The sequence below is a fragment of the Labrus mixtus genome, chromosome 15 (assembly GCF_963584025.1).
Source record: "Labrus mixtus chromosome 15, fLabMix1.1, whole genome shotgun sequence".
Classification (NCBI taxonomy): domain Eukaryota; kingdom Metazoa; phylum Chordata; class Actinopteri; order Labriformes; family Labridae; genus Labrus; species Labrus mixtus.
The window spans coordinates 13,385,772-13,408,799 of NC_083626.1; the positions used below are offsets into that span (position 1 = coordinate 13,385,772).

General features: G+C 40.2%; 1 protein-coding gene across 1 annotated transcript; it reads right to left on the minus strand.

Moving 5' to 3' along the window:
* On the minus strand, positions 1-22,644 carry slc6a17 (solute carrier family 6 member 17). Its single transcript, XM_061057384.1, has 12 exons — positions 22,301-22,644; positions 18,338-18,740; positions 13,271-13,428; positions 10,728-10,854; positions 9,135-9,316; positions 8,319-8,429; positions 6,547-6,788; positions 6,242-6,434; positions 5,855-6,047; positions 5,574-5,733; positions 4,391-4,553; positions 1-4,253 (listed from the first exon to the last, which is right to left on the minus strand). Exons 2-12 carry the CDS (start codon positions 18,636-18,638, stop codon positions 3,891-3,893), a joined length of 2,193 nt encoding a protein of 730 aa, XP_060913367.1. The 5' UTR covers positions 18,639-18,740; positions 22,301-22,644; the 3' UTR covers positions 1-3,890.
* Positions 22,645-23,028: the final 384 nt, after the last annotated feature.

Consider the following 23,028-nt stretch of genomic DNA (forward strand, 5'->3'; position numbering starts at 1 on the left):
TTCGGTTTAATAAAAGTGGTGTTTTTTTAATTTCCTGTTTGTTCCATCATGTTCAGACAGTCCATCAATGTCTTCAACCAAAGAAAAGGGGAAGTTTCTGCACACAACTAAACATTTTCCTTCTGATTGTGTTGCCAGTTTTGTGCCGGTAGCTGCTCGTAGTTTCAGTGAGAAACTCGGAGAGGAGATTGCTTACATTAATGGTCCCAGTTCTTTGTAACAACAGGATTGAATCTACCGGATTTAGATCAGCAGCACACAACACTGAGAGAAGAGAAAAAACACACATTTAAACACCAAAACTTACATATAGCTTTACTTTATACACACACACTCTCTCTCTCTCTCTCTCTCTCTCTCTCTCTCTCTCTCTCTCACACACACACACACACACACACACACACACACACCCAAACACAAACATACGCTCACCCACTCACACACAGTCACAATCAGAACAACCACACACTAACACCAGAAACCAACAGACACCAACGTAACATTACCTACAGTACAAAAATCAAAAAATATCTCCAAATATACAATTATTATTTACAGCTCAAGTATACAACCTGTCACTCATACTCAGAATAGACACTCAGTGAGAATTTATCCGAATATACATCAATATTTACAGATTAAATACATCCTCTTAAATACTATAAATATAACTATGGGTTAGGTCACACAGAGACTTCCACGGTTAAATCAACACAAATGTCTTTACTTTTATTAAGTTAATCCAAAAGATTTGCCAGATTAACCTCCAAAAGTTGCCTTGTAGTACATTATGCAACACAGCCGACACGTGGACAACACAAAGAGACCCTGGAGTTGGAGTTGTTGCTTTCTTATTATTCATTTAAATATGAATAATGAATGAAGATTTCCATTTCATATTAGAAGACATTTTTACACTGTGCAGTGTTGGAAGTGTTCAGAGGCAAGGCATGCTGTGCCTGGAAGTGGGAACTCTTTGACAAACTGCAGGTGGCTGTTTCCTGTTTTCGTTGTGCTCTCGCATGTTTTCTCATAATTGTGCAGATGAATCTGTAGCCCCAGTCGAAGTGCAGAACAAACTAACAGTGCTTCTTGGGCAGAAGCAGTTTTAACATGTGCATTCTTTTTCACAGACTTTGTGCTCTCTTTCCTGTGCTTCTGTGAATGTGCTTTAACTCCAGAGCTGCATGCGAGTGCTCTAACCTCATGCTATGTGCCATTTGTGATTAAAGTCATTTGGCTGAAAACATCTGGTTTCTTGTGCATTTTTTCCAGGTAGATCTGTTGAACTCAAATTAAGACCCTGGACATGTTTTTGATCTGACATCTTAACATTTTAAAAACTCTTTTAACTGTTCATCTATAACATCTGGGAGGACTTTGGTGCCCCCTGTTCACACAGCAGTACGTCTATCTTTTTGCACGTTGTTCCTGTATTTGTAAGTAAAATATATCTTCAGTAATATACCCGGCAGCAGACAGTGTATATTAAATAGAAACCATCACCATTCCCCTGATTTAGACACCATGGGGGAAAGATACGATGTGTCTGATCTCTGGTTATTTACAGTGATTCACTCTATCTCACTAAATCCTGTAATTCTTAATATCATTATAACAAAATATGTATCAACATAAAGTTATCTAAGAAAGCTGTGTTGAATAGGAAAAAAATAGGGGAATTCATGCTGAATCAATATTATCATAATATTGTTATTCATCTCATTAGTGTGCACAAAAGTCTAAATTACAGACACAGATGTGACCTAAAGATCTACAGCACTAACACAAGAAGCCAGATGTCTTTCAGGAGCATTCAGACCAATCTTTCTCTGTATATATAAATATTACTATTCAAATTCTGTGACAGATTTCTTGAAATTTATGATAAAAATCCACAAAATATTCGGCAAATCCATAAAAAAAAAAAAACTCCAGGGTCTCCACCTAATTAAAGTGCTCAAGTGAATGAAACAAGACACTGGTCCTAACTCTGCACGAACACACTACGTAAACAACAGAACAAAGTGACAAAAGCATAAGGCAACCAGACAACGGAGATGCTGTTCAGGCACCAAACAATATAACTGACTTCACTACATCAGTTGTGACTCAAGTATCAGTGTTGTCTCAGGGAGGGGCCACGAGACGAGAGAGAGAGCGTATTACTGCCTCCTCTGCTGGCCTTCAGAGCCCCCTAGCGGTGAAACATGTGTATTACCACTTATTCCAAACACATCTATCACAGAATATTTTTCACATCAAGCCCCTAAACATACATTGTTTTACAAGTTTAAACATTAAAAATAAAAATAAAATAATTCAGTTTTCAGACCTCAGTTCACAAAAATAGATCATAGTTTAGTTGTAGTGCTTATGAAACAATGTCAGAATTTTTGGAATGTACAACAATTAAACCTCCAACTGGGGATGAAGTATGATAAATCCACATGGCAGTTAATCTCTCACTCAATACGCAGTTATAACATCAGAGATATATTCATGTAGGACAGTAAGCATCTCATCCCTGTGTTGCTGCACAAACAGCCGTGCAGGTGGAGCAGACAAAGCAAGGGTCTGCTCTCCCCGTCCTCCTCCACATCACAAGAGGATCTGTCTCTATTGTGCCTTGTTGCCTAGGCTTCCCCTGGGTAACGCTGCTCTATTTTTAAAGCGGAAGGGTCACTGGGGGCTCTCATTCAGTGGCAGACAACACACCGATGCACACACGACAAACGCCTCTTGACACAGAGGTAAAAAGCTCACATTTCCAATTTCTACTCGCTCTGCCTTTGTAACACCCAGAGCTTATAAAGCACAAGCTTTATCTCTGCCTGTGCACTACCACCTCAGCCCTTCGAAAGGCATCGATTAAAACAGAAACGCTTGATTGAAATGATGGATCAAAATGGAAAAGCTTTGTGGAGTCCAGCTGCAACTGGAACAGCTCAGATATGACATGAGGAGGGACATTTAAAAAGAAAAGTGCTTCTCTGTGTTAAGGCTGAGAGATGCTCTTAACACGTCTGACTTCTGTGCTTTCTGTGATCGCCAAGAAGAAATGAAGAGGTGCACTATTGCTGTGATTATACACGATCAACTATGACATCAACACTTATTTACAGTATTCTACATGAGTGGGAGAAGAAGAATAGAAGGAGATCCACATTTTTTTTTTTTACAAGAATCTGACTGGATATTATTGCTGATGCATGAGAGGCACAATAAACTTAAAGATTAACACTGTTTACGCTATCAGAATCATTTGTTACATACTGGTTTGGAGTGGTTGTGTTTTTTTCTAAATGAGAAATGATCCCATACAGCGAGTCTCCTTCCATCCTATCCCCCACAAATAACAATCTTCTGCATCTGAACCAGAATAAGACGATGGTCTCCGAGATATAGGAACATCCAGCTGTCTCAAAAATAACCTTCTGTGTACTCATGACTGACTTTGACGGTTCAGTACAAAGTAAATCTTCTGCGTTGCACACATTTTAACATCGCCAGAGCTTATTAGAAAACATAACCTGTATTTGATCCCTTTCTGTGCTTCACTCCTTCCTCTACTTAACGTTAAACAGATGGAAACAGTGGTCATACCAGATGGGACTCACATTCCCATGATCCCTTCATTACAGCAAGGAGATAAGCAGCATGGAAGAAAGGAGGGCCCACAGGTGATGAGCGATGGAGCATAAAAAGGGTTGATGAAAGGTTTTGGCTTTGTGGGTTAAGGTGTGATGAACACTGCAGAGAAGAAGAGCAGCAGTGGATTTTCTCTTCTGCCTGACCTCCTCTGTTCCTCCTTTCCTCACCGTGTCTCCCTCTCTCCGAGTAAGCCGGGGGGTTTGAAAGGACAGAGGAGGATCTGTGAACTCAGTGGATCATAACTCAGACTCGGGTGAGCCTATGTTCTGGTAGCCCGTCTTGGTGCTGGTGCCGTAGTTGGTGTTGGTCATCTCGTGGGCACCGCCGGGGCCCAGCAAGGTGCGGTGCGGGGGCATCGGGGAGGGAGCCTCGCTGGGGTTCTTACTGAGGATGAAGCGTTGCTCGTCCTGCTCTTCCAGGTTGGACATGTCCTTCATCATCCCTTTACGGTAGGAGACGGACAGCTTGTTGGAGCCGTCTGAGATCAGATTGAAGTGGCGGGCGATGAAGACGAGGGGTAAAGGCAGCATTGCCGCCACAATGAGGGCGTAGGCCATGGCTAACGCCCAGGGGGGGTAGCTATGGAAACTCTCTGCACCCTGGTAAAAAGACAAAGATGTAATAAAAAGATGAAGAGGAGGAGACAATCATCAAAGTAGTCATTGTTAAAGTTCCTTCTTTCTGTTTTTCTCTTTAAATACACTAAAATCTCAACACAGATCAAATGAAGACTGACCTCAGACTCCACCCAGGCATTGTATCCTGCAGGGCTGACGGCCATCTCGATGACGGTGGCAATGATGAGCAACACAAGAATAGCTGGAGACACATACCTCCACATGTAGTAATAGAAAGAGTACGGCCTGAAACCAAGCATGTCTTCCAGGTCCTGCATGAACCTGTGAGGGAAAGAAAGAAAGAGAGAGAAAGAAAGAAAGCAAACATGCAAACAACTGAGTCTTTGGATTGATTTTGCCACACAACCACAAACAGTTATTTATTACATTTATTTATGAAATGTGAAGCATTGCCTTGTGGGATTCTTGTCAGAGTGTAGTGTTCACAACACTATGTGGTGAATACATCTAAACCTATGAGCATTAACCTATGAGGGATCTGTCTGTTGGAGCCGCAGAATTGACACCATGCCCCCTTGTGCTCACTTAAACACATGATTAACTTATCATAAAAAAGGTGATGATCCCTCAAGTCTATACAGTCTACAGATTGCAGACACTAACAGTTATGGAAAGTATATTGACTATTTGTAATGTGGGAAAGAACTCTGAAAGCATGCACATGTTTTCAACAAAACTGTCAAATGCACTTTAACCCCTGCAACAACTAAACTCTTTGAACAGCAAACATGCACCCAAGGACAGTATTTGCTGATATTAGGTAAGAAATGCATCCTCTTCAATATATCGCCTGATCAAATTGGCCTCCGTGTATGGCTGAATGTACTGAGCCATACAGTATTGATCAAAAAATATTTCAACTTTCAGATGAAACATTTCTGGATTACGTTATGACATTACAGAAATTTAAATTGATTGTGAAGGTACATCAAATCTCAGGCCAATATTAAAAAACCACTGCTAAAAATGTAGTTAAGATATCAATGATCTCAAAGTATGTTTGAATCTGAACAAAACTTCATGGTGATCCATCCAACAAAGACATTTCATACATGACCAAAAAAACCCACCCAGGTCATCCTACTGACATAGCTAAAAAAATAAATATTTTGATGACCTTTTCCTTTCAAACCATGAAAAAAAGGTCATCAGCCCCATTTTTTCTAGAAATTGGTGAGATGCTTTAAATGTGTACAGTCTCAAAGGGACTGCCTGAAATATAAGTAGATCCAAGAACTGTATGGCTTCAGTCTAAATAGTTCAAGTTTGCAGTAAAGTTACCTCTTTGTGCCGTAGATCCAGGCCACAGAGATGTTCTCCAGGATCACCACCACAGTGAGAGGCAAACCAGCCGAGTAATCGTCGAACATGGTCACAAAGTAATTTCCTGAACGCTGCACAAACAGCAGGCCTAACAGGAAGGCGATGACACAGCACGCCACTAAGGAGGAGAGCAAGAAACGTCCAGTGTGAATGTCAAATACTTTTATACTTGACATGACTTACCTTTAAGTACATCTAATGCAGTTTGATGAGTAGAAAAGAAAATCACTTCAGCTCACCACATAAAATCTCTTTGCGGATCTTGAAAGTGTCCAGTATGGGTGTGGTGATGCCAGTCATGGTGCCAATCATACTTCCCAGACCTAAGTTGATCAGCATGAAGAAGAACATGACGGACCAGAAGGGGCTGGCAGGAAAATGTGTCATGGCCTCTGTGAAGGCGATGAAGGCAAGTCCGGTGCCCTGAACCGCCTGCAAGACAGAAAGGAGGGAAAAGGGTTACTGAGGTCAAAGTCACTAGTAGTGACAAAACTGCTGTTTTTCTCAAACTTAACTACTTCTATATTCATAAATCATAGTGTAGCAATTTATGGGAAATGGGTTTTTACTGTATATAGCACTTTAACTTTTGACTGATTAACCACGAGGACACCTCAGCGTCTGACCTTGTTGAGTTCATCCTCCAGTATGCAGGCATCCAGGCCCAGCTGTCCGAAGTTTTCATCCTTCACTGTCTTAATGACGCCGTACATCTCTGCATAGTCCTGGGCCGACAGTTGGGAGAAGTTGATGTGAGGAGGGATGAGCTCTTTGCTCAGCACACCTGTGTTCAGGAAGCCCAGGATCTTCTCTGCATTGCTGCACAAGGATCATTAAAGATGTTAAAAGAAGGATATGTGAAATAATAATTAGTAAAAAATAAAAAAATAAAAAAGACGTAGTGTTTTCTTTCCCAATAGGACATACTCACTCGACAACACACTTCTCATTCATGATGTTGGCTTTGAAACCTAGGACAGCAAACACAACTAAAGTGGCCAGGATGGAGGTAACGAAGTTAATGACGGAGACGAGCGCTGCATCAAAGTGGCAGTTGTTGTCTCGCTTGTTGTAGCTGGAGAAAGCGATGACACCTCCAAAGCCCAGACCGAGAGCAAAGAAAACCTGCGTGGCTGCTTCCCGCCACACCTGTGGCTCCAACATTTTTTCCAGCTGAAGAGAGGAGAGGGTAACAGTTCAAAGATTAATGACGGATTACGTTATATATATATATTATCATTTTTATCCTTTCTAAAAATCCCATTGACCACTGATGCTCTCAGTAGCTCATTGACTCATGTATCTCATTCATATTTTAAGGGCCAAATTAACACAACAACTTGCCCATGGGGCGGCTGCTTTGAAGTTCACCTTCTGGAAATCTGCCAACCACCAAACCCACCAACACTACAGCCCCCACCACACAGAATCAGATAAGGGGTATGATGGCTTGCAGTGGCAATGTATGAAAAGCTGCTGTGGAAACAGCAGAGAGGCTAAAGTAGAGCAAGATCTAACCAGATTTTTTGCTATGCAGTTAATGCCCTGGGTCCTCTACAGATCTAATGGTTAATCAGGCCTTGCATAATTGTATTTATTTTCTTGTCTAACTGATAGCACGGTATGCTGTACATGATTTTACAGAATACAGTTCCATCAGTTTCATAACTTGTATTTTGCATGGGAGCTGTCGTAGACACTTCAGAAACAGAAGTAACAAATAAAGTTTGGAGGGCTGGAACAATCACTTGCCAGGAGGTGAGCCATCACAACTAAAATTGAAATGAATAAATACTATATGTATTACTGACTTTCTTGTACCTCTAACTCAAGCCTTCTTTTAGCTTGATAATTAAGAATTTAATACTTAAGTGAGCTCCTTGTCCTGACTGCTACTGCTAAATACACTGCACTCATTAGAGCTGTGATGATCACCTGGGGCTGATAGGAATTCTCTATTCAACAAAAAAATGACAATTCCCTTGAGCTGTCTCTTTAAATAGTCTTGTTCATTGTCTCTACATCATTTTTCACGTAACAAAATCACAAAAAAGTAAAGTTATTTCATCAGTTATGATTCGATTTTGAAATATCCCTGGTACGTATCGTTCATGTAATATACTTGTTGCAGAATCTTAGATAAAACTCAATATTGTTTTTGAGACATCTGAATATGCTACCTGGATTTAATCAAGCAGAAACCAGGTTACTGTGGCAACACTTCAAGTTTATTCAGGTTCCATATATTGTTGTTGGTTGAGAACATAGTTACTGCGATGTTGAGACGTCGTGCCACAACTGCACACAGATGAATAAAGATCAATATGTTCTCATATCATCTTTACAGGGATACAAATAACCAGGTTTCATTTGTTCCATGTCAACATCCTGTCCCCAACGAAATACTACAATATCATGTTGAATGTTCCCGTGTAGTTATACAAATTCACCACTAGAGGGAGACATCAACTCAGCACATGATACAAAGAAGGTGTTTGTGACATTATTATGAGTGTAGCTGAAAGAACTTGATGGTAAAGCAGTTGAAATCATTACTGCTAATCTATCTATCTATCTGTCTAGCTATCTAGCTATCTATCTATCTGTCTGTCTGTCTATATAAACACCCATCCCGATCCTGATGGAGCGACCCTGTTTAGATTTGCTGAATCATATCTGATTATCACCACTTTTTGTTCTCACCTTGGGGGTGAACATGTGAGCAATGCCGTCTACAGCTCCCTTCAGCAGCAGGCCTCGCACGAGGAAACAGAAGAGCACCACGTACGGGAAGAGAGAGCTGAAGTACATCACCTTGAACAGAGAGAGAGAGAGAGAGAGAGAGAGAGAGAGTCAAGTATTTTACAAAGGGTTGCCATGGAGATGCTTTTCTGAGGTCTCACATAGAGGACACACTCACACACACTCTCACACACACACAAACACAGATAATGAATCAATCGGAAACTGCTTTGTGTGTCTTTTGGCAGTGAATCTGTGAAATCATACCAAATGTGGAGAGAACTCTTTTAGGTTTGGAGTAGTGAGTACAACATTCCCTCTGACAGTTTTTTTTTGTACTGGGTTATATTTGAGTACTGAGGATGATAATTTGATTACTGAGTTGGTGTTTAAAAAATTGTGTCCTTGGCGATCAGTGTATTTTTCTGTTGAGAATGTAGGCTGGATGTTACGCTGTGGTTTATGACTCACTCTCTGGATGGAGTTAATAGGATGTTGTTGCAGTTGTTGCCAAACAAAGCAATTTCCATCTGTATCTTAAACAGCTCTTTGCTTGCTTCAGTTTAAGATTATTAATATTTCATGTGTCTCTTCCATAATGAAGACAAGAACCATAAATAGACCAGTGCTGACGAAAGGCTTTAGCATTCTTCTTTCTGCATTAGCAGAGCCTCTCTGATATGGATGAATCATTAATTAATAAAGCAGGTCTATGATGGGGCAATCTCAATACTTTGCAGGCTTTGCCCCTTCTGTAAAGCCATGGAAACCCCATACCTTCCCAGAAGACTGGATGCCCTTGATGACAGCAAGACAGACCATGATCCAGGCCACCAGCAGAGCCAGGGTCATCCTCCAGTTGAGGCCGCCTGTGTCGTCGATAGAGCTGGTGATGTTGAGAGCCTGCCGGTACCAGAAGTAAGTGGTGGCTGAGCTCTTCTCACACTCTGGCACTACCACTAAAAGATGAGAAAAAGGGAATAAAGGGAAAGGACGTCAGAACACTGTCACAGTTAGGTTGGCCCATTGCAATGACAAACTGGATGTCTAACGGTCGTTCGTTTTTAAATAAAAAGTTTTTGTAACTAATCTGTAGTTACATTCTGTTATTCTTTCCGTCAGATAAGTATCTTTGCAAAGAGCCATTGGTTGAAAAAGTAATGCTAAAGTAAAAGTTTAAAAACACAATATGATTTCCTGCTTTAAACTAATAGTCCCAAAGTGATTAGCATGATGTACACAATATGTAGAAAAAATGTGTTTGAAATGTTGTATTTTGTTTGTTTTTGGTAATTGTGTCATTCTACAGTTTTTAATCTAGTTTAGGGAGTCAAGGTGTAGCTTTCTAAAGCATGAGCCCTCTTGTGTACTAGACAAATCACTGGCACATATTTCTTAACCAAATCAAATACTGCACCTCAAATCCTACCAGGATATTGTTGTCCATTTTTTATTTAAAAAAGGCTTCTTTTAAATGAGCCAGTGATGAGAAATAAGAATCAACACATCAACCTTTTTCCAGAAGAAGAATTCATCTTTCCTGAAGGATTGTAGTTTTCATATCTCATATTTTAAGCGGTGATATTCACATCGGAGGAAACTGGACTGGACTGTCTTTAGATTCAAAAAACAAAAACCAGTAGCTAATATTGTCTTTTTAAGTGAGAATGTTGAATCTGCACTGCAGAGTTTCTGACAGTTTTGAATCTGTCTTTATTTAGTTTTCATTTCCTCCCTGTTTCGCAAAGCCAATTTTGTTTTGCATTCATGTTTTCAAGCTAACAATATATTTATGTTACCTTTGCACTTCGTCTTTCTTGCTGCATTAAGCCCCCTTTCTTGAAGTGGAATCGTGTCAAATTATGGGTGGGAACTTGAAATGTGTCACCAGGGGATTGTGCATGTGTCTCTTAGTGCGTGTGCACATGACAAACAAAACAGCGATCCAAACATTGCAATGTCACCCCTAACGCCACTAGTGAAATAACTCTATGTTGTAGAGTCCTGCTCGACGCCCCAGAGCAACCTCCCCACCCCCCCTCCACTGCATTCATATCCCAAACAGAGTAGACATCCTGTGCTTGAATGTTGATGAAAGCTGGTGTCCTTCACTCTGCTTGAACCTGCACTAGCTCCACCACAGGCTAACAGCTGACAGCCATTGGAGAGTCAGACAATGTTGGGGTCGTACCATCTGACAGGCCTCGCCAACAGGGCTGTTATGTTGGATTGAGATCAGGACCATATGGAAAGATTTGAGCTGCTGAGTCACTGAATCACTTCTTTCTCCATGGTATAGGTACTTGTCTTTTTTCATACATCTCTATAATGGTTAAGGTGTATTGTGCAGAGCATTGTGTTTGCACTCACTGGCTTGAGTTCCATTTATCATGATGGGGCACTCAGCCCAAGGCAGTGGATACTGGAAAGACTTGAAGAAATAGAAGATGCTCCAGCCGATAATCACATTGTAGTAGAGGCCCACAAAACCACAAACCTGAAGGGAAAAAAAATATAGAAAACAGCTCAACTCATCACTCCTAGCAACAAACTCTGTCTCTACACACAAATACACAATCACAAACACATGCAGTTTGTTCAGGTGAACACCTCCTCAGCTCAAGGCTGCCGAGCACACAGCTTAAGTCAGTGTGTGTATATGAATTATTGAGCTGTTTGCTCTCAGCAGCAGAGGCTTGGGTCCTCTATGAGGAGGTATTTATAGCTGCTGAATCTCTCTCTGCCACATCCGGGCTGCAACACGCCTCACTGCCCCATACCAGGCTCCCCCTCCCCTCTTTAATGCTAGATTGATGAAATCTCTATTAAAAAGACTGACGCAGGAGGTCAGCGGTTGGGAGAATCAGCCGCTGACTGACTGTGTGTTTAGCTGATGGGATGGAGACATGATGGGCCATTGCTCCTGCAGCTGATGGGGACAGATTATGACAGTGATCAGCGTTGGTCTTTGCATGCCGCTTGCTGTAAGACATCAAGAGTGAGTCAAATGACGTGGCAGCCAGTGTCATGACGACTGAAATCTACAGCACATTTATTGTCGCTTCACGTCACATGTCTAACTTTGAGTCGACGAGTAAAAATGATACATTTATTATCTGAGATGAAATACAAATCTGTTTGGTAATAGCATTTTAGAAATTTTCTTCATTTTTATTGCTTAAAAGCAAAATAATATTACTAGAAGAATTGTTAAAACATCAGTTTGTGAATGGACAACAGGCCGCTTTGGTTGGTGTTTACCTTCTGTGATTGTGCTTCATCCATTGTTTTACAGTTTCAATGGAGTGGAATATGTTTTGTTTTTTTATCCGATGATTAGAGATCACATGTTAGAAGTAGGATCATTTTTTTCCTCCATAAGTTTGGCATTAAAATAATTTAATGGACCAGGTTCCCTTATGGACACATAGGGGACATATTATAAAAAATCCACTTTGACAGTGTTTTTGAACATATATTGAGGTAACCTGAGTGTCTACCGACCCACAAAATGTGAAATAAACCCATCCAGTCCTTTGTTTGTCTTTGTTTGTTTGTGTCTTACAATACAGAGAAAAATGCTCCGCTTCAAATTTTCTCAACTTGGGACATCCCCTCCCCTGGTATCTCCACACATGGACTCCACCCCCAGCCTAGTACAAAACTTTTAAGCAGGTCCGCCATTATTATTCTTTCTACAGAGGATTGATGTCTACCGGGAAAACTCAGGGGGGGGGTCATTGCATTTGCAAGAGACACACACACCAAAACTGAACGTTCTGAGAGAGCTGGTTTAAACAGGGTCACAACATATTTTGTATAGGGGTATAATATGTCCTCTTTAAAGTAACTGGTTAGGAGAGAGTGGTCAACTTGAATACATGTGACATGCAAAGGAGTGGTTTTAATTATGGGGAGAGAAGAAAAAAACCTCATCATAAAGCATGAACAAAAATGCTAGTGACAACCTTTATACTTGATATACATTTCAAGGGTCTTGGGAGATATTTTGGGAACCACTGCTTCTGGAGATAAATGGGACATTAATGAATCCCATAAATGTGTTGTGAGACTTGCAGTAGGGGCTATTTGATGGCTTAGATGTTCATGAAAGTCTCCTGATTAAATCACCAGCACAAAATCTTACACTGATAATCTGCTTTGCTCTTATAGTAGAGAAGGATCAACAAGTTAACACATACAGTAGGATAAAGAAACATTACAAGATCAGATAAAGCGTTTAAACCAGAGAGCCTGGATTCAAAAGATTTGACCAATTTTAAGACTAGTTGGTTAAAACCAGTTCAAGATTTGTAGGTAAATTGTTCGGTAGTAGACACAGAAAACCTGAAAGTTTTCTTTCCCAACTCTGTTCAGACTTTTGGAACAACACATTTCACAATGAGCAGAGATGAAGGAAATCATTTCATTCTAGGAATTTGTCCAGGAGTGGTAAAGAAAAAAAGTATTGTTTTCTGTTGAGTAAAACAATTGAATGATATGCCCAAATCAGTTCATTTTTAAAACTGGTTCAACTTTGGTTGAACTCAGCAACTGTTTTAACAAAAGAGAAAGACTTTCATTATGTCCATATATTATTATCCACTCCGATTGGCACCTATATGTTTGGACTCTTCTCCTAGTGTTGAAAGCCATCTGCCATGCCAAACTGACAGATGAAGACAGGATTTTTCAGATAGGAAAGTCGAAGTAATAGTACTTCATATCTAGGGGTTCTTAAATTAACTTAATGACTCTTTCATCATCTTCATGTCTTTCAACATTAAGCAATGATATTACAGCAAAAAAAAAAAATTATAATACCCTACCCACTTAGTGACACCAATGTGCCACATACAGTATGTGCCACTTATTTTGAGTAAATTGGTTAATGGGCTGATGTTGGTACGTACCATGAGACTGGAGACCCCGATACCTCCCAGCTGTGGGTAGACGTAGTTCCACACCCCGATGCTACCCCGCCTGATCCTCTGACCCACAGCCAGCTCCAAGAAGAACAGGGGGATGCCGATGAGGAGGAGGAGGATAAAGTAGGGCACCAGGTATGCACCTAAGACAGAGGACGAATACATGAAGAATTAACAGCTTCGTCTGCTACCTGAATGTTTCTCTGCCCTGTTTGAAATCCATGTTTAGTTGAAGAAGAAAGCTCAATGTAAAACAGCTGAAGAGGAATCGTTTCTGTCAGCCTCTATTTTTGGAGTCAGTTTCCTGTATCCTCTCCTTTAATTAGACTATTTCTGCTCTATTCCCTCACCTCCTCAGACATTTTTATTTTAAATTTCTCTCTTCCTCTTTATTGTCAACTTTCATTCACTGCTTTGTCAGACACGACCACCTCTTCTTTTTTGCACACAAAACAAAACAAAGAGAAACAAAGAGACATCAGCAGGCACTCAGAGACAACCGGTCACATCCAGACTCGCTTACATCAAGACATGAAGAGGCACCATGGCGACTAAACCATCAACACACACAGCCTGAGAGTATGAGCTCAGACTGACCGACAGCTAGAAGGAGAAGCCTGTTTCAAGAATAAAAAATAAATGAATGTGACATTTGACTCGATCAAAAACACTGATTACATCGTGAGTGGTTATTAGAGATGGTAGCATAAAAGAACAACAAAGGAAAGTACACAGTGTCATTTTAAAAAGTGGTGTTATTATCTGCACTGTTAGAAATGACTGCTCTCACTGATCTTTGATGTCTATTTGATGTCTATTCTGAGCAGCAATTCCACAGATGAACTCACATGTTTTAGTCAAGAGAAATGTAAACACATTATTTTCCCTCTACGATATTTCTATTCAGCATCACTGATAAACCATCCATACATGAAATACCCCACTAGATGTGTTTAGTGGATTTGTGTATCTGACAAACATGTTGGCCTAGCATAGAATCAAACTAAGAAGAATGGGTAACTGGAACAAGGGCAGAAAATTGGGAATGGGCGGGATGGATGTGTCCTTCCAATATCCAGCAAACACAGAATTGTCCCTTCCAATATCTAAAGTAAAGCCTTTTTAATATCACAGATGGATGGACGGATTAATAAACCCTGTCACCCTGATGTCTTTGGTCATTCGTAGTATGACAGCTCCATCATGCCTGCAACAATAGAACAATTTGTAGGGATTTCTATAGACAAAGATGTAAATATTATATATAAATGAAAAAAAAGAAGGTTAAACATCTTTACTGTTTTAAACTGACTACAAATTACTGAGGCAGTGAGAGGGAGAGGAACAGGTTCGAGTTCATACACACAGTCAGGATTCCTGCGGTCATGTGAACAGCTTGACATTTAAACAAGTGTTTGCCATTGAAGGAGACAATGATGCCGAAAGTCGATCAACTGGAGCTATTTTACATATCTGGCCAATGAAGCTGATTCTGACCTCAAAATAAACAAAACAATTTATTTTTTCTGCAAACATAAAAGGACATATTTTTTCCTATTATGGGGAATTGTTGGATTAAGAGAGCTGTTTAGGCTGGTTTGTGAGATAGGTCTTCAACTGTGCACAGAGTAAGTTCAGTCTCAACTTGTGATGAAACTATAATCCCTTTATTGCAGTTATTAAACTACTCAGAGTTAAAAGTGAACTGAATGTAAACTTGATGCAGGAGGTACCATTCATGTATTATTTTTAATCAATTCCTTCTTTTAAAAAAAAAAAATTAAGGATATTCACGATTAGCTGACAATTGAATGTAGTCACCATGGCTACTCTGCACCTGAATTACAAGACGGTCAAACTAATAAACATTTATATCAACCAGTCAACTGTTGTATCTTAGAAGCCGAATACTCCGGTTAAAGGCTGCTGCCATATTGCCATAATGCTTAAGTACCTGGATGTTTACCAGCACAGTGGAGGGGTTGTATCTTATAACAGAGCAGTTTGTCATTAGTTTGATGTACAAATGAATATAAAGTTGTAGGCTGTGTAACGTTAAACGGGCATAAACACTCGACCAGAGCGATGTGTAACTACATTTAGCACAGGCATGTGGATTTTAACCTGCGAGGAGGACCAAAGGCTGGCTAGTACTGTGATAAGCCAAACCAGTTCAACATCGTATATGCTGGGTTCCCATATTTAACCGTGTTCTATAGAATTGTGCTCAATTTAAACTGTTTTCTGAATATTTTTTGTTACCTTTAGACTAATTCAAATTCAAATTTGCAGTTAATTGACGGGGAAATTAGTCGCTAGGAGCATCCCTATTAAATAAAATGTTTTTACTAAAGAAATGTGCATAAAATAACATCTAAAACTTGGAAGTGAAGGCCTACTACACATAGGTCTACCATGTGACTTCACATTGTTAAAAATGCTCTTGACTCAAACAATGATTCACACACCTTCACCGTGGCTGTTGCTTAGAATAGAATAATAGAATAGAATATAATTACTTTAACTCCCAAACTGGGAAATTGTGGCGTTACAGCAGCAGGTTATCCAACACACAGCTTAACTACATACACGAACAAGACACCGTCAAATAGAAAGTCATTGACAACAATTGATGTGGGACATAGTTAGTCTCTTTAACAAGTCCAGACAAGACAATGCAACACCACCCACTGAGTCCAAATTCAGCCGGGGATACACACTATACAAACACACAAAATGATTTGATAATGCTTTGTTATATCATGCCTCTCAAATACCCTCTGTACAAACACCTCCCACACAAGGTAGAGCTTACAATGTCTGAGAGCCAAGGAAATCAGTGTTTACTCTTCCTCTTCCTCATTCTTAGTCATCACCACCCTCTAATCGCTCCACAATACCAGTAAAACAGACTAAAGCTCACATCTATAAACCGAAACCCTGCAATTTTTTGAGGAAGAAATTATCTCATTTTGTATCTGCTGACGGCAAAAGTACTAAAAGTCTGAGAAATGCTGGCGATGGCTTGCTGCTGACTTGCTCTATCAGTTTGCTAAATTGTTTGACAGGACACAATTTATCAAACAAGAGGAGGCTGTAACACTGACACAAAGCAAACTGCACAGAACTTTCATAGGGCAATAGTGATAGACCTGCAGCAGAGGGGCCCCGGGTAGCCTAGCAGTTATGTCACGCCCAATGTACAATGGCTATTTCCCTCCAAACGGGCGGCCCAGGTTCGACTCCTTTCCTTCAGGTCATTACCCCCTCTCATCCCTGTATCCGACACTAATCACTGTCCTATCAATAAAGGCATAAAAGCCAAAAAAAGTAAATAATGTTAGAAAATATAATTGACTTTAAATACTATTCACTGTTTCTTCACATGTAGGCTAAAACAAAAATCTTAAAAATATCTCGTATTGCAATCCACTTGCAATCACTAATGTGGTTTACCAACCTTTGTAAAATCACAGCATGATATGATCATCTTGTTACCATATCACCAAAAGTCGATTTAAATTATTGAATCATTCCCTTGATTAAAAATAGATTGGCATTTTGGACATAATCTTATCTAGAAGTTAATGAACAAAAATAAACACCACTCACATCTGTTAGGCAAATGTAAAGCTACCACAAGCAGCTAGTTAGCTTATCCAGACCCAGCCTCGTGTAAAGACCAGAAACAATAGGAAGCCAGTCTGTTTGTCCCCCTTACGGTCTCATAATCCACCTATACCAACTCCCCTAAAGATCACCAGCTAACATAATATCATGTACTCAGTACAAAAAAATGCCTAAAATGATCAATCTGTAGTTATGCTAGCTGCTCCACCCTGTTCCCAGGCTTGTTTCCAGTAGTACCAAGCTAATGGGCAGCTGCTAGCAAACTCTTTTTAAAAAGACTGCTGCTTTATGAAACACATTTTATCAATAAATATCTAGTGTGGTAAGATCTTCAAACAAAGAACGTAAGTATTTACATTACACTGTAAAGTGAATAAACATTACATCTTATATAAGAGGAGACTTTCTTCTAGATGAGTTTGGTTAGCATTCGCTTTACACGCTAGTCTCAAAAGCAGATGATTAATGGTTCAGGATAATGTTAAAAGTCTCTTTCAGGGCTTCACACTTGCAGAACACTCTTTGGTATTTGCAGGAGGGGTGTGTGTGTGTGTATTTCAATTCTATAGAAACTAAAGAAAAATTAGTTGCAAAACTGCTTGAGTATTTCTTTCTGTAATGTGAAGCTATTGAATGTGCACGACGGAGGATTAGGGCCACGTTAAATTATTATTATTTTTTTTAAATTTCGAGTTTAATCTCGTAAATTAACGAGTTTGAGACCAGCCTGCACAAAATGATGAAAGTAGAACTCTTAAAGTATTTTCCTCTGCAGACAACTTCCTCCAAGTCAGTGTGGTTCTTTCTTCAGTTTCTTGCAGTATCTTTTCAGGGTGCTGATATTTTAAAGACAATGTGAAGGTGATGATGTGCCAAAAGCATGTGTAGTTTCATATCTGCATAAGTAAAGCCCCAACACAACTATTTGTGTCTGTTATCGATCTACCTTGTTAAAGAATGTGTTATGTGATATAACAGTATAATATTACATTTGATGCCAATCATAGAGACCAGTGGTTGAAAAAATCCATGCCATAATGTCTTATCAAGTTGTTGCCTGGCACAGAACAGTATCCTTGACACAACTGCAGACAGGAAAATGTTAATCACATGCTCACACAAAGGGATTAGACAAATAAAATCCAATTGGTTACATGAAATTAAGTTAGCTGCTCCCATGTGGGATCTGATTTCATTACCAGAAAGAATAAAAAGAGATTCCTTTTCACAGCACTGACTTACTGTTGTAAACAATTCCTCAGCACTCTGAGGCAATGCATGTTGATAGGCTAATGGGTGGCTCAATGAACTATACAAAATGTGTTACAACTCTCATCAGAAAGCATTAAGACTTCTTTGATACAGATGGATAGTGAACTTTTAAAATGCACCCAAATCAATGTCAGACATGCGTCCACCTACCTCCACCATTCTTCTGGCACAGGTAGGGGAACCTCCACACGTTGCCCAGGCCCACAGAGAAGCCCACCTGGGCCAGGATGTACTCCATCTTGTTGTTCCAGGCCGGCCTGCCATCCTCAGCGTCCGGGTCAGGGGATGGCAGCAGGGCTTTAACTGGAGCTGTGGAGCCAGGACTCAGACCCATGCTAATCTGACTGCTCTTATAGTCCATTGGGTGCTCCAAGGACAGCAGGTCAGCCACAGACTCAGTGACCGCCTCATTGCTGTGCTCCCGCTGGGTCACCTTAGTGTTCTTTGGCATGGCTGCAACACAGGAGCTCCTTCAGGGTGAAGGTTGTGAGAGAGTGGCAAGACAGGAAGCAGGGGAAGTACAAGTAGAAAGAAGTTGTGATTTGTCTTCAATCTGTGAAGAGAAAGGGTTGGAAACACACAAAAGACATATGTGGTAGTGAAAAACTGAAGTATTCTTTTCAACAACACTTCAGGTATAAGAACGCAAGTTGTTCTGCAAATTCTCTGTAAGAATCCTGTAAGTTTTGAACTTAAGTAACACTGACAACTATTAATTACAGCGATAGAGATACATAACAAAAAATATGAATGAAATAAATCATGTGTTGGATTTTTTTTAGTTGAAAATAAAATAAATTCTATGCTTCCAGCCTCGCAAACTAGAATATTTGTTGCCTTTCTAATCTTTCTATGATACCAAAAACTTCTGAGGATTCTTTGGGTGAGAAAACATGACACTTGCAAGTGTCAACTTTGGCTTTGAGAAAGTGACATTTGCACGTTTTACTAGTTTCTAATATTTCATAGAAAATAAACAGTACATTGATTGATTCAAAATTATAAGCATCACATTTCCTGTTTTCTACTTAGTACATGGGGTGCTGTGAAATGGTAGTAAAATACAGTACTTTAGAGTCATAAGTGAGGTATTTCAGTAATCCACTTCATTATGGATAACAAGACCCAAAGATTAAATTACAATCCATTTAACAGCAGAGCCCATTATACAACAGTTGAGTCATGTGAACAGCATGAAAAGCAGCATACAGTCTGTCTGTGTAACTGCTGGCCAGAGGAGAAAAACAATAAAACTAAAGCCTCTAGGTTTCATCACTTATTAGTGTCTGTATTTTTTCCCATTATGCAGCTTCAACATCTTTTCTGCAGGCTTTCTCAAACATTTATGAGCATAAGATCAATGAGTCCAGTAGTCAAATTCTCCTGAATTAACAGTCACTTTCCCCTGTAGAGAAAATCTGTCAACTAATAAGTTAGTCTCTAAAATTTGTTTGGCAAGTGAAAGTTGTTCCCTCGAGACAACCTGATGATTTCAAAACAGCGTAAGAACTACTGTTGGAAATTATATAAAATGATTCTGATGCATTAATGAGGATTCAAACGTTTCAAGGAGAGCCATAAACCACCCACATCCTGCAGACATCTTGTCTTGTGAATGTTCCCCTAACAGGATAAGAACAGAATACATGTCATAAATAGTTCAATTAATTTAGCATTTTTTATTCCTTCTTTTGAAACTAAGCACCAACCAGCATTGCAAATCGACCACTGCTGTCGCCTTTAAAGCTCTGTTTTCACTGATTCTTTTCACACTTGTTTTTCAGTTAATAATAAAATGTTTGCATAGGGAAGCACCTTAGCTTTTTGACGATGTCAGTGGAAGCGATCTGTATTTAATATGAGATACCACAAGCTCTTCATTATAAAGTTAGTGGTTAAACTGTAAACCATAGACCTAACAATGGAAAAGTATGGCTCCAAACATGAAACACTTAAAATGAGAAGACCCTTGACCCTTAAAGAACAGTGTTGGAAAAATTGCACAAAAACATTGAAAGTATATGACTGTAGGCTACATCACTTCATTAACTAAAGGTCAACTTTACAGTAATGTAGACAACCTGGTAATATCCCAAAAGGGCAGCTACAGAAGCAGAAAATGACAAAAATATAAAACAAGCTATGGAAACACATTTCAGGTTCAGTTTATTTTGCTGGATATCTGACTTTTATTTCCTGACTTTTATTTCTTGATCCCTGACTTTTATTTCTTGATATCTGACTTTTATTTATCACAGTTCAGTGGCAGAGAATCAAAGCCAGAGGTGTCTGATCTGGAGACAAGGACCTCTAATCTGAAAACAGATGCAGCCAAACTGAAATCAGAGATGGGTTTTTATTCACAGTGACTTCTCGTGAACGGTTGCCAGCCGACCGGACTCTAAGCCCACCCAGAGGCCGCGCAAGCAGCACGCACATCACATTCCTCAACAGGAGCAATAAGCCCCTGCAGTCACGACACGCAGCGAGCTTCACACAGATCCGAGAGCGGCTGTGAACTTTTCCACAGCAGTCCACAACTGCGCAGTACTGAGTCACCAAGGAACGACAGTCGAAGTGTGAAGCCATGACAAACATGTTTGCAAACAAATTTTTTTTTTCTTTTTAGCCAAGGTGCTGAGATTTACGAGATTTTAAGACTGCCGAGAGTTGAGCCCTGAAAGATGGTTCACACAGTGTTTTGCCCTCATTTCTTTTTCACTAGTGGAAAAATTGGTTATAGTTACAGTTAGGAACAAACTGTCCCCGTTTCTACTTATAGCTCAGGATGTAGTGGCCTGTCAAACCCAAGCGGCCAGTGTTCAGGTTTATTCTGATTTTCTATTATCTGTAGGTCCGTTAATAATGTGGTGGAAGAAAAACACCAGCAACTTTGTGGGTTTCACAGTATATGCTTACACAGATGGCACATTACAGAGACAGCAGGGCTTCACATACAGTGCAAGACACTGTTGCAGATTATGACTTGGTGTTCAATCTCTACGTCAAGGAGGAAAAGTGAGTAGGAAAAAGTCATTTTTCCCTGTGTGTACTTAAAAAAGTCAAACAAATGTGCTGGTGAGAGTAAACTGTAAGAAAATAGGAATCCTGACCTAAAGGAAAAGGTGCCTTTAGAGAATAAGTATGTACTTTAAAAAGGCATGGGAGTGATGCCAACAGACCCCTATGACCAGCATGTGCACAAGATGTGTCTCTCTGCCTTTGTTTCCTGGAACATTATATTCCTAAAGCTCTACACACAGTTTGGTGTTGATGATGCAACTGCACAGGTTTTCCTTTTATCCTGTCTGGTTGCTAAGCAATGGCTCTTACTGCTAAATTGAAATCCCATCCCTGCAGCTTCAGTGGTCGTCTATCTCTTCCCTCAGCATCTCAAACGGACAGACGTGATATCCCTAGAGGGTCGACTGCAAAAAACACATTGAGCTGCTGTAACAGGACAGAGAGGTGATGGTGTTGGGGGATCAGACATGAATCCATTCATTTATCGTTTTAAGGGTTAAGCCATGACATAAGTTGATGTCATTCTTAATATAAGGCTTGTGCAGATACATCCCAGTGGGAATTGTTCATGAGCATCAGTGACTGTGACAGGTACAAAACAGCACCTGCATGGCCATGTTTAAGCATCCCTCAGACACACACACACACACACACAGGCCCACAAACCAGAGCTTGCGGCTTCCTCTCTGCCTGCATATAACCTCTGATGCATTGTCAAGGTCAACTGAATCCCTTAATTAGCGTCTGCAATAGAAAGGCGGAGATGCAGAAAAAACGAATGTAAGTCAGCAGATGATCAGCAGCCTCGCAGATTTTGTCATAATCGAGCCAAATGTGGACTCACATGGCGCGGCGTCGTCAAACGCGGAGGATTAACTAGCGACGCTCACTGTCAACGTTGCGGCGAAATCACCATTTAATCAGTTGATGAAGTGAAAGCTGAAGCTTGTCTCTTTCAAGCATTTTTGATAGATTTCGAGAAGGTCGAACGACCGCTTTTTTATTGAAGATTCACGACGGACGGAACTATTGATTCCACCACACATCTAAACGGGTGAAATCGTAGATGTTGTATAATGTCATCCTTACCTTATGTAGTGTGCAGAATGAGGTCTGACGTCCAAGTCAGCGTGACAGTATGAATCCACAGTACGCGTGGGTTATCTTCATTCAGGCACTGTCTCCTGATGCAACATTTCTGCGCGCACAGAGATGCGAAATCACAGAGCTTCCAGTCACACAGGGGCGCATGGTGCGTAAAGTCTGACGCAGGAGCTCAACGCCTGCCACAACTTTGGCTACTGTAATCACATTAACTTGTGCAGGTTACTGCTTCTGTTTGTCTCCAGTCAGCACTTGCTAGACAGCTCTGCAGGGGTGAAAACTGCTCACACCTCTGGTTTCCACGTGGTTCTGACTGTGCTGTTGTGGAATAAAAGCAGCTCCCCATAGGGTGGAGAAATTACTATGGCAAGTCACGACGAAGTCTGACGCAGGTTTGACTCACCCGCTCGTGCGTACGTCAGCAAGCCCCCCACCTGCACAAAAAAAAAACTATCTGCAGTGATCACAGGATGCAAATAAAAGCGTGGCAAAGGTACATGTGCATCAGATACATCAAACGAGTAAAATTCCCTCTCCTATCAGCCTGATGAATACTAAAGGTATTATTATAATAACAACAACAACAATAATAATAATAATAAATACCTTTTTTGATTGTTTTGATTGGAGCACCTTGCTTGCAATTATGGCATCTATTGTAAAGTTGTTGTCTTGATGTTGTTGTAGATAATAGACAAGTCATGGTTTGCTGT

Coding starts and splice junctions, on each gene's coding strand:
- slc6a17 (XM_061057384.1), bottom strand. CDS start 18,638: ATGCCAAAGAACACTAAGGTGACCCAGCGGGAGCACAGCAATGAGGCG. Junction 6,435..6,546: donor AATGAGAAGTGTGTTGTCGA/GTGAGTATGTCC, acceptor ATCCTTGTGCAG/CAATGCAGAGAAGATCCTGG. Junction 6,048..6,241: donor TGGAGGATGAACTCAACAAG/GTCAGACGCTGA, acceptor TCTGTCTTGCAG/GCGGTTCAGGGCACCGGACT.